Source organism: Colobus angolensis, unplaced genomic scaffold (genome assembly GCF_000951035.1).
Source record: "Colobus angolensis palliatus isolate OR3802 unplaced genomic scaffold, Cang.pa_1.0 Scaffold71, whole genome shotgun sequence".
NCBI classification, from domain to species: domain Eukaryota; kingdom Metazoa; phylum Chordata; class Mammalia; order Primates; family Cercopithecidae; genus Colobus; species Colobus angolensis.
In genome coordinates, this window is record NW_012120821.1 from 1280754 (window position 1) to 1293252 (window position 12499).

The 12499-nt window shown below is 33.5% G+C and overlaps 1 protein-coding gene across 3 annotated transcripts in view; it reads left to right on the top strand.

The window, feature by feature from the left end:
• Window positions 1-11772, top strand: part of NFXL1 (nuclear transcription factor, X-box binding-like 1) — a 74759-nt gene extending 62987 nt beyond the window's left edge. For all 3 annotated transcript variants that reach the window (XM_011927323.1, XM_011927321.1, XM_011927322.1), the window contains exons 20-23: window positions 3911-4015; window positions 7063-7149; window positions 7841-7894; window positions 10672-11772. In XM_011927323.1, the coding sequence (XP_011782713.1) occupies window positions 3911-4015; window positions 7063-7149; window positions 7841-7894; window positions 10672-10845 (420 nt within the window). In that variant the 3' untranslated portion in view covers window positions 10846-11772. The remainder of the gene's footprint in view (window positions 1-3910; window positions 4016-7062; window positions 7150-7840; window positions 7895-10671) is intronic.
• Window positions 11773-12499: the final 727 nt, after the last annotated feature.

Below are 12499 nucleotides of genomic sequence, written 5' to 3' on the forward strand. Positions count from 1 at the left end.
AAGCTGTTTGAGAAGCCAAGGCCAAAGGAGTGGGCTCCAGATACTGCCCCCTTCCAGAGCAAGGTTGAAGGAAAAGAAAAAGACAAATTATTTTACTATTACTGTTTCCCCAGGCTTCTTAAGCATGTAAAATGTAAATACAGACATTTTACAAATGTCTGTATTTAGCCAGTTCTTGTTTTTCTTTCAATTCAGCTACAAGGCCACCGGCTATGCAAGGCCACAAGTTATGCTATGCTCTAGATTATGTGACCTATCATATGATTAGCTGCTTTGGTTTTATTTATTGTAAGTCCACTTACAAAAACCCCTCTCTGTCTCTGTGTAATGCTCAGCTTTTTGGATGCGAATCCACTGAGCTGACATGTACCTAAAATAAACAGTCCTCCTGTACTCAAAAAAAGAAAAAAGTTTAAAAGTATGCACTTTTGTGACTTGCTTATATATGTATGTCATTTTTAATTGCATATAGCTGTAGTCCATTGATTCCATTGTATAAGTACACTATAATTTATTTGTTTTACTGTGGGTGGACATTTGAATAATTTCCAACTGGGGTTGTTATCAAAAATACTGCTGTGAACATTCTTGCTTTTGCAACCTGGTAGATAATGTGCACAGATTTCTGTAGGCATGCAATAGTGTAATTGCTTGGTCATAGGGAATGTTTAATTTCTACTTTAATAATATCAAATTGATTTCCAAAATGGTTGTATCAGTTTATAATCGGTAACTTTTCCAGTTACTGAAAAGTATCAGAAAGTTTTTCAACTTTCCATTGATGAAAGTTCTTGCTCTTTCACATCCCTACCAACATTTCGTGTGGTCAGCATTTTTTATTTTTGCCAGTCTTTTTGCATCTCATTGTGGTTTTAATTTACATTCTCCGATTACTAGTGAGTTTGAATACGTTTTCAGGATTAGAGGTATTACTTTTGCCTGTGGGACGTATGTTGGATACCAGCACAGTGTACACCTAGATGAGTTTCAGTTTTCCTAGTTGCAAATTGCAGAATCAATTTTAGCTTACTTATGGGAAAAAAAGGAGAGAGAAGACATTGTGGGGAGCATTTGGAAGACACTGGGGAGTAATTCACAGATTCTGAAGGAAATGCTGTACAGTCAAGCTTTGGGAAAGGCAGGATCTCTTTAGCCTAAGGGGACTTTACAGTGAGATGACTACTTAAACCACTATCTCGCTCTTTTAAGTTTTTAGATTCCCAAGACAGAAAACCTAATAGACTCACCATGGATCCAAGGGCTCCTTTTGGCACAGGCAACTACAGTCAGGGAACTAGAATAGGTAGCATAGCCATGGCTGTGGCTACTGGGGGAATTATGATGAACCAGGCAGCCATCCCAATGTATGTCTTCTACAACTTTTACCAGTATGTGGCAGGGTCACATGAAGGATTTAGAGAAAAAAAGATACCATTTATTGAAGGCAGAAGACCTAACCAGAGAAAAGACAGACTTTGAAGATGTCAATGAAATTGTGAAGATGAGTATGAGGTCTTTTAGGAGGCAGAAAGATACAACATCAAGACCAGTGATTTTTTAACCTTTCATCAGCCCCCAGCGCACCAGAATACTGTTTACAGTGAAAGATGACACTATAATATAGCCATGATCCTATGTATTTTCAAAAGGTCTTCCATTATTGAATCTGATAAGCTTCCCTCTTCACTTTCTCCTGTAGAATCAATCATTGATTTAAATGATAGATATCAGAGGCCGAGAAGAATCAGGGGAAGGGGATAAAGTGATGTTGATTAAGATATATTTCCAAATAGCTAGAAGAGAGGACTTGAAATGTTCCCAAAACATAGAAGTGATCAATACTCAAGATGATAAATACCCTTGAATACCCTGACTTTATCATTACACATTCTATGTGTGTAATAAAAAAATTACATGTGCCCTATAAATACGTACAAATATTATGTATCAATAAAAATGTAATAAATTTGAAGTGGAAGGGTTAGTTACTTTTTAAGAGATGATAACTAATGTTATTACCTTAGAGAGTAATTCAGGAAAGAGGATATAGAGATGTATTTTGATAGTAAGAATAAGTGGTAAGCTAATGCCAAATGTTTATGAAGTCTGGCTAGAGGCACTGGCAGGAATGAAGGTAAGAATGAAATTAAGCAATACAAAGGCTTGAAACAACCTCTGTGAGGTAAGTATTTGAAAATGAATAAATATTGAGCTTGTTAAGTAGTATTCAGTGTCCAGTATTAGATATAGGGAAAAACAAAACTGAAATCATTCAGAAATACCTGGACTTATTCTATTAATAGCCGTTCTCTGCCCTATAGTAGGATTAGTGGAAGTGCACAGTGTGAGTGATCTGAATTTAGTTTTAGTATGAATGCCTCAGCTAAAAATTAAAGAACAAAAAAACCTAGTCGCACATTAGAAAGAGACTAAAGACAAAGGAAAAGGATTCTAAATTTCTTAAAGTGCGTGGAGTCAGTAGTTTGAAAGATCAATCTGGTGAATCATAGAGATCAGTAATTAGAGAATTTAAATGTTTACTGAGGGTTCTACTATTTGGGAGGTATCTTTGTTAGGGATTATGACATGAGAGGCACAAAGAAATGCAGATGTTCCTCGGTTTACAGTGGGCTTATGTCCTGATTAAACCCATTGTAAAACTGGAAAATGGTTTTAAGTTGCACCACCGTAAGTTGATGACTGTGTAAGACCATTGCCCTCAAGGAACTTATAATAATAACAACTTTTATTATAATAACTAAATATACTGAACTCATTTAATCCTCACACATATATAAAGTATTAGCTTTATAAAGTACTAATACTCTTTTACATGTGAAATTTTACATGTGAAACACAGAGAAGTCAGGTGACTTGCCTAAGATCCTGCAGTTAGTAAACAGATAATCTGGGACTCAGTTGCTGATAGTTTGACTTTGACATTTAACCCCTAACAAATAGTGTATTTTATATACATTCTGGTTGGAGAGATAGAAATATATGAAGTACCTAAAAAAAATTGTTTTTTTGCAAAATTTCAAGACACCACAAGCAATGTTACAACAATTTAGAAACAGATTCCTTACTTAACTACTATTATTTATTTATATATAGACAGATTATATCAGGCCATTATGGTGATTTAAGTCATGTCTTAAAGTGTGGATAAGATTTGAATAGACAGACCATTAACGTTCATCTTAACACTTGACTAGGATAGGAAGACAGTAAATAATTAAAGACACGGAGCATAGACATCATGGCAATTACTGAGTTGTTTTGGCTGCCTAAATGATATGCTTTACTATGTAGTCAGAAGGGTAAATGTTGTAGAATAAAAGGCTAAACAGTTATAACACAATATACAATGACCTAAGGACAAGGCATTTTCTTTTTTGTTTTTTTCCCACAATGCAGTGCAGGGAGGGTAGGTGTGTCATTGTATTCCATGTGTTCACCCATGAATCCAAGTCAGCTGGCGACTCTGCTCTCTTTGGCACATGGTTTCTATTATTGCTCCAGCTTTCATCATTTCCAGCACATGGGGAAGAGAAGAACATGAAGTATACTCTTGAAATGATTTGAAGCATGAATCACCTGTACTTGCTTACATTTCATTGACCTGAACTTAGTTACAAGGCTATAACTACCTACAAGGGTGGCTGTAAGATATACTGTTGGAGTGGAGCTGGGGAGAATATTTAATTAAATTTAATTAAATTATATATATATAATTAAATATTTAAAATAATGTAAATCTAAAAGAAAAAATAGTTTACAAATTAGCCCATTAGCTAGGATTGATTGACCCTTTGTGTGATGGACTCTCTTAAAACTGTTGGGGTTTAGGGGAAGGTAGAGTATGATCAAGATGTAAGTATGTAATTGCTTTATTTTGATTTTATTTTAGCTTCCTTGTGGTCATAGATGCAAAGAGATGTGTCATCCCGGTGAATGTCCCTTTAATTGCAACCAGAAGGTAAAACTTAGATGTCCTTGTAAAAGAATAAAAAAGGTAAATATTTTAAGTTATTGAAAATACTTTTCTATATAAATTGTTTTTGTGTGGTTTTCTTGTTTTTGTTTTTTGGTCTATATGTTTTGGTAGTTGTTTGGCTTTTTTTGTTTTTGCCTTTTAATTTTAAGGTTTTACTTAATAGAACCTTTTTATTATTAAAATGAGCCTACTTGTTCTGTAAACACTTACTTTAAAAATAAGCTTTGATGATTTAATTTTCTGCAATTTAATAGTAAAAGGAAAATTATTTTTTATGTTAGAACCAAGTTCAATGCCCTCTTGGTCAATGTGCTTTAGATTTGAGGTCTTTGAACAGGTAACACAATGTAACGGATAGAATGTTTCATCACTTAAGAAATGGCTTAAGGCTAACTTTGTTGCTATTATTTATGAAATGCTTTTTACCGTCAGCATTGTCCTTTGAAAATACTGCCTTAAAAAGACCTCATATGAATAGCCTTATAAAGTAAAATAACATTTAAACTTGGAAAGAACTAATTTTAAGATAAAATGATGGTAACAGAGGAGTAAATGGGCAAAAACTAATGATTACAAAGCCTGATGGAAACAAACTATATACTGCTCAACAAAACTTATGAAGGAAAATGTAGTAACCTGATAGTCTTTTTCTTAATTCTGTTTCCTTAATCTTCCCTATTGGCAATGCTTACTCCTTTGAAATCAACTTTTTTGACCTCTGATTTACCCTATCTCAGTTATAGTCGTAACTCCTTTTTTCCTTCCTATTTGTATTGTCATTCCCTAAAGCTTGTCTTTTTCACGTCTTGAAATTCACTTTTATTCATCCACGTGATGGATATGTATTGAGGATCTTTTATAGGTCCTTTGCCTTTCATTTTTGTTCATAGTTTCTGATATGTTTTCCTAGGATAGGGAACTTCTGAATTTAAATTTATACACTTGGCCTTTTAGGTAGTGGATCTTTAAGTTTCAGAAATTTAAATTGACCACCTGTACATGAAAATAAATACTTGGTCAAACCACTTTTAATCTGAGATGTCTCTTAAATTTTCTCTGAAATCTCATGTCTTGTCCAAGTGCCATATGCCACCCACCCGTTAGTACTTTGGAACAACTCTTTCCTGGGCTTTGGCCACAACTTCGTGACCCATTTCCTTGTCTCTAGTCACGCCACTTCCCTGTTCTAAATTCTTCAATGGCTCTTCATCACTTATGGAAAAAGTGCATTGTATAAGAAATGTGTGGGTATATGCAGACTTGGCATACCAGGGAGGCTGTGCTAAGACATTTGCCTGCTTGTTCAGTCTCATCATCTAGCAATCATCTCTGTTAATCTGTTACTTAAGTGCCCTAATACATATATTGTACCCTCACTTAGCTTAGGCTGTGGCAATATATATATTTCTTTTTCTATGTAAAATACAATGTTTTTTTCCTTTACCTCTCTGCTGACTAGAATCCTGCTAATACTTATTGCAAGCACTTCCTTATTTGAGAAGGTTTTCCTTCCCCAGGTTCCCTTGGGAAGGCTTAGCTGTTCCTTCCTCTTGACTTTCTTTGTACTGGATTCATAACGTAGAGCTTTGTGATTCTAGGTATCTGTAACCTTGTTTCCTCATCTGTAAAATAGAGTTTATAGAGAGTTATTGAAAGGAATAAAAGAGGTAGTACTTACATAGCATTTAAAACAATGCTATGTTTAATAAATAGTAGCTGCCATTACTATTGTTACTTATTTAGCACTTAACAGATTATTATACTGTTTATTTCTTATTGTGTTCCATTTCCCTGTCATAGTGTTTAGCATGTTATAGGCACTCTGTAAGTATCTTCTGAATGAGAAAAAATAAAATCCTCTTCTAGGTTGATGGACTTAATGTCTGTAAACACACGATACTTATTTTTGTCTCCAGTGTTTGTTCATGTTAATTTTCTTCTGTCTGGACTGTCTTTGGAGGAAAAGACTGTTTATCACTAAATTGAGCCAAAAACGAAGAACTAAGGGATAAAAAAGCAAACAAAAAAAACCATCCAAGTAATAAAATTCCATGCTATAAAATGCTTTCACTAAACACACTTTACTCAGGATTTGGTAATCTCATGTCTAAGCTGTGGTAGATTTGAACAAAAAACTAGAGTCTGAGGTTCTGGTGAGACAGGAGAAACTGATACAAATTAGATATACTGAGAGTAAAAGTGACACTGGCAGCAATAAATGAATGAATAAAAGATAGATAAACATACTACAAAAGGCAGTCTAAGACTAATATAAAGACCACTCTTCTACTCAGTAGGTCATTGTTTTATTCTGTCATAGTACAGAAATTGGTCATAGTTTTGATGTCAACACATCAAAAACAGTAGATCAGTGTTCTTTCATTAAGGAGGTAGTGAGGTGCCAACATAAGCTTTAGAACAATTTTCATCTATACTTAAAAGAAAAAAAGTTTAACAGTCAAGAGAAAAATTTGTAGCTCCCTAGAAAACTCTCTAGAGCTGCACTATCTGAGATGGTAGCCACTAGTCACATGTGGATATTTAAATGCAAATTGTAATGAATTAGCATAAAATAATATTAAAAATTTGGTTCCTCAGTTTCACCACCGACATTTCAAGTGCTCAGTAGCCATATGTGGCTAGTGCTACTCTGTGGACTAATGCAGATTTATAACGTTTCCATCCCACACACATACCAGGAAGCTCTGTTGGACAGCACTTTTGTAGAACCTTGTATTCCCTGGACATTTTATAAGAATAACAAACAATAAAGAAAAGTAAAGAAGAAAAACAACATTGGAGCTAAGTCTGATAGTGGCATGTAGTAATTATTAAGTGGATTTAAAAAATTTTTATGGTATTATCTTTTTTAAGTTAAGAGAAAATAAGAGAATAATCACTATTTGAACCAGATATTTAATGCTTGCAACCATATCATCATTAAATATTAAGTCACATCAAATAATACTTACAACCTTAAGCTATTAGATAAATTTTGCTTTTTTATGGCAGACAGGACTTTGAGGGGAAAATCATTTAAAATTTGAAAATTGGGTTGTTTGTAGGAATTGCAGTGCAACAAAGTACGTGAAAATCAGGTTTCAATAGAATGTGACACAATGTGCAAGGAAATGAAGCGGAAAGCATCTGAGGTAATGTCTCGTTAAATATCATTTTAAAGGCTAGTGGCCTTTCCCTTCTTATTTTGTGTATTTGTGTGCTTATTAAAAACAACTTGAAATCTCATTTTTTTGCCTTTATAATAAAATCCTAGTTTTATAGGCCTATTTTGAATGGCAGATTGGGATTTTCATTGCCTAGTGTATATGAAGACTTTTCGTCTTCTATGCCCACTACAAGATTTTGAGATTCTTTGCTGCTTGGGTTATCTCTAGTGTTACTGTTTCCCTCCATTGACCCAATCAGTGATCTCTTGATTTTGTTTAAAAGTAAGGAGTCCCTTCCATGATAACACATTTGAGATAAATTTAACTCTAGAGAAACAACAGTATTTAATAATTAATTCTAGATTCTTAATATAGCAAAAAGGAAAAAAGGCAATTTTAAAATTTGTTGTTACAATGTTTTAACTCTGTAATATCGATATTACTTGTTAAGCTGAAATATTCATATAAAGTATAACATTCCACCCATCACCACCTTCAGTTTATTAGATAGTGCCTTGGTAAAATCTTGTCTCAGTATAGCATTTACATTTCTTTAAATGATTTCAAGTTCCTAAAAGTTGATATGGGTTAATAGAACCTGGATGGATAGATGTTAAAATTCCATATAAAATGTGATGACTAAATTGTAAATTGACTTTTGAATGTGTATAAACAGATAAAAGAAGCAGAAGCCAAAGCTGCTTTTGAAGAAGAAAAACGAAGACAACAGGTAACCAGACAAAATACCCAGATTTATGTCTCTTAGCATCATTGCTAGATTTTGTGCAAACACAGGGTATGTTCCAAGGTCAAACTAAGGGCTAGTCTCTATTGTGAACTGAAAAATAACAGTTCTTGTAAAACAAAAATGAGCCATCTACTAAGTTCACTTTAAGTATACTGAAACTCTGAGACGGTATGAGATCTCATGTATTCCCCAATTTTTTTTTTTTTTAATTTCCAATTTACTTTCTTGCCAATATCATTCATACTTCAGCCAGAAGAATTTTAATTCCTCCTTTGGCTGGGGAGTGAGAGTGAGCAAATCATCACCATTGTAAGGCATCTTCTGGAGACCTTGAGTTTACTTATCTAAAAGTATTTGAGTTCTATTTTACTGACTTGCAGACCACCTGTAACAAATAAGTGCCGTCTACTAATCAGTACATTTATTTTAATAATACGTTCCCATATTTCCCTATTAGACCTTTAAATACAGGATTATAACCTGTTTTTTGTTGTTACCAAGATAACAAGTACATTCCCGATACTCCCTGTTTAAGTATTTACTTTATTGATCATATACTTCAATGAGTGGCTTGACTTTCTAATAGTGATGTATAACTTTTTATTATTATTTGTCAGTTTGTATCTTGAAATGCTTTATACTTATCAGATTATATTGCATACTAAACTACTGCCTTTATGAATGATGAGATTGAAACTTGCATGATTTGCATGAATAAGGAAATTCAAACTTTGATGAGTTGTAGGAACAATTAGAACAATTAGGAACATTAGAAGCAATTCATGTAGTAAATAATGGTTGGCCAAGATGACCTTTGAGATTTTATGGTTCTGTAAAGTTGCTTTGCCTGATATCCCCAAAATAAGTTATCAGAGCTAATATAGTAAAACATAAGTTGGCTGGAATCCTAGAAGATTAAGTTATTAAGAATAGTTTAGTATGTTTTCTCCTTATTCCCTTTGCTATCTTTTTATAAATTGTCATGGATGAAAATCTTAAATACATTCTCTGTTTACTGACTCTTTAAGCAGAATATAATCAGTCCTCAGTATATGTATGTTCTGCATCTGTGAATTCAACCAACCACAGATCGAAAATTTTTTTCAAAACAAGTAAAAAAAAAAAATACAACAATAAAAAATAATACACATTTTAAAATACAGTGTAACACCTATTTATGTAGCATTTACATTGTTATAGGAATGTAATATGAAATCTAGAGTGATTTAAAGTATACAGGAAGATGTTTGTATGGTATTTGCAAATCCTGCACTATTTATATAGAGACTTGATCATCCTCAGATTTTTATATCCAAGGGGATCCTAGAGCCAGTTTCCTACAGATACTGAGGGATCACTGTATACAGCACATAATATATACTTGGTGACTGTGAGTCACCACTTAACCCTCAGTTATTTTATTGTGTCTGTAGTCCTTAAGTTTGCCTGCTTTTAAGATGTTCTGACATTTTTCTATATGTCTGAAACTAACCACTTGGGAGTAGTCTGACATTGTGGCTCATTGAAGAATGCCACTTTGTATTAAACTAAGTTTATTATTAGATCTTTTTCAAGTGTGGTTTATGGCCACAGTAATGAATATGTGAACTAAAGTTTACATTTCCTCCTGTTAAATAACCATTTACAAAGTTTTATGTGGATATTATTAAATATATACATATTTTAACTATTGTCTTAATTATGCACTATAGCATATTACATTACATTATTATGTATAAAAGTTTAATAAGTACTTAGCAGTAGGATAAAAATCCACATTTGATATTGAATGCAATTCAGTTATCTTCTTTTAGTACTAGTTTAAAATGTTTATGTCTAAAATAGTTATTTTGATTTTAAAGCGTGAATAATTTTTTCCTTTGAAGAATTTTTACTATTTTAAAAAAATGTATTTTTAAAAAATGTATAGAGAAGAATCGAGTTCTGGCAGCTTTTTTCTCTTTACTCACTTGAATTTCTTTCTTAAAAGCCACTAATGTTTATTGCATGCATTGTAAACAACTAGAATTATAGGTATCTTCATTCTCACTAGGCATCACAGCACTTGCTAGAAGCTTTATAGAATGCCAGTTCTATAATAATTGGATTGAAGTATAATGGTGTCAGTGTATAAGACCAGTGTCTATATTTTAGAGCACCCTGATTTAATAAGACATTTTATTTCATTTTTTATTTTTATTTGTTTGAGACGGAGTCTCTCTCTGTCGCCCAGGCTGGAGTGCAGTGGCGCGATCTTGGCTCACTGCAAGCTCCGCCTCCCGGGTTCATGTCATTCTCCTGCCTCAGCCTCGCGAGTAGCTGGGACTACAGGCACCCGCTACCATTCCCGGCTAATTTTTTGTGTTTTTAGTAGAGACGGGGTTTCACCGTGTTAGCCAGGATGGTCTCGATCTCCTGACCCTTGTGACCCTCGCGCCTCGGCCTCCCAAAGTGCTGGGATTACAGGCGTGAGCCACTGTGCCCGGCCTAATCAGACATTTTAATATTTAGTGTCATAGTCAGCCCTACAGTTTGAAATAGTCTCTTCTGTTATCTCCCAGTCTCCTTTCTGCTTACATAAACCCTGAATTTGTTGAATACAATCAGTGGTGGAGAGTGGTGTTTTAAAACAATCAAATCAACATATTGACTATGTATCATTACTATTAAAACATTACCCAAATTGATTTTTATGTGAATGGAAAGTTTCAAATCAACATATGCATTGAATTTATTAAAATGATGCTATTTTTATTTAGGCTGAACTAGAAGCTTTTGAAAACAGACTGAAGGGTCGTCGGAAGAAGAACAGGAAAAGAGATGAAGTGGCAGTGGAGCTATCACTATGGCAAAAACATAAATATTATCTCCTTTCAGTGTGTGGAGCTGTGGTTGTGGTGTTTGCATGGTACATCACCCATGATGTCAATTAAAAAAAGTTTCTATCTTTTAATATAACTCAGATTGGATTTAGATAAGTTGTTAAATTTGAAATATTAGAAAATGTATATTATAGAACATGATATATATTTACCTTCATCTCTGTATTCTCTTTCAGCTGTTGTTAGAAGGACAGAATGTTAAACTTTATCTTAATTAGTATACTAGAAAGGGCAGTATAACACTGTTTAAAGTGAAAGCATGACTGAAATTGTAAAATATTTTATAAGGCTTAGAGGCAGAGTAACATGTTTTTTCATTGGGCTTCCTTATACTAACTTAGTTTTTTCATTTAACATTTCAAACCAACACTTTAAAAAATAGTTCAGATGAAACTGAGCCATATGTGTAGTAAGAGAAATATTTCTTAATGTTTTGGTTACTTATTATAGAGTACTTTTCTTGATCCTGTTAACTTTGTACTTTTTTTAAAAAGTGATTCTCTAACAGGCCTCTTAAATTGTTACATGAAGGTATACAATTAGATTTCAGATGTTGGTTTATTAGTGAAGAATTTTTGTCAATAAATGTTATGTGGCTTGTTCTTCAGAGTATATAGTTATTTTCAACAAATACCAAGCTAGATTCCTCACATGTGGCTATTTCTTATGTAAGAAGCTTTTCACTGAAGTTGGCATGTTTCGTAAAACTTGTATGTGTCTTTTAAAAATAAGAGTAAAAGGAAAATGAGTATTTATAAAGAATATGTGCTGATAACAGGGCTTATGAGCTTTATGTACTTTAATGTCATTTATCTTTACCACAATCTTAAATAGATTTCAGCTGAAAATAATCAGTTCTTATGAAAACAAATGGAGAAATATCAGTAAGTCAAATCTGTTTGAATTATAATTCCTTTCAAATAATTTTACTATTTAATTTATATGATTAATGTTTACATTAAAATTTTTCATACCAAATTTGTAATCTAGAATACTTATTATTAGCTAAAATATTCAGGAGCCTATACTTTGAAGTTAGGCATTAGTGTCAATATATAAAATTCTAATACTTCATGTGAAAGACATTCATTGATGTATACCTAAAAGTATCTAAAAGTGTTAGAAATGTGTTTTAAGCAGAAGTAGGAAGTAGGATTTAAAAATTTTGCTGGATCTAATTCAAAATTTAGTGTCATATTCTTTTTTTTTTTTTTTTTCTCACTCTGTTGCACAGGCTGGAGTGCAGTGGCATGATCTCAGTTCACTGCAACCTCCACCTTCTGGGTTCAAGTGATTCTTGTGCCTCAGCCTCCCAAGTAATGAGGATTATAGGCATGTGCCACCAAACCCAGCTAATTTTTTTTTTTTTTTGTATTTTTAGTAGAGATGGGGTTTTGCCACGTTGGCCAGGCTGGTCTCGAACTCCTAGCCTCAAGTGATCTGCCCACTTCATCCTCCCAAAGTGCTGGGATTACAGGCGTGAGCCTCCACACCTGGCCCTAAGTATTAGCTGGTGTCCAGAATTAAAGGACAGTCATTCCTTTCTTCATAGGTGTTTTGATTTTAGAATTGTTAACCTTTCCCAGTGGTAGAATTACAGGGCTGGCATTTCAGAAGCTCTAAATCAGATACACTACACTCAAGTTATTACCTGCACTAACTAAAAGTTGAGTGTTAAGGGAACAACCGGGTGTCTACATGGAAA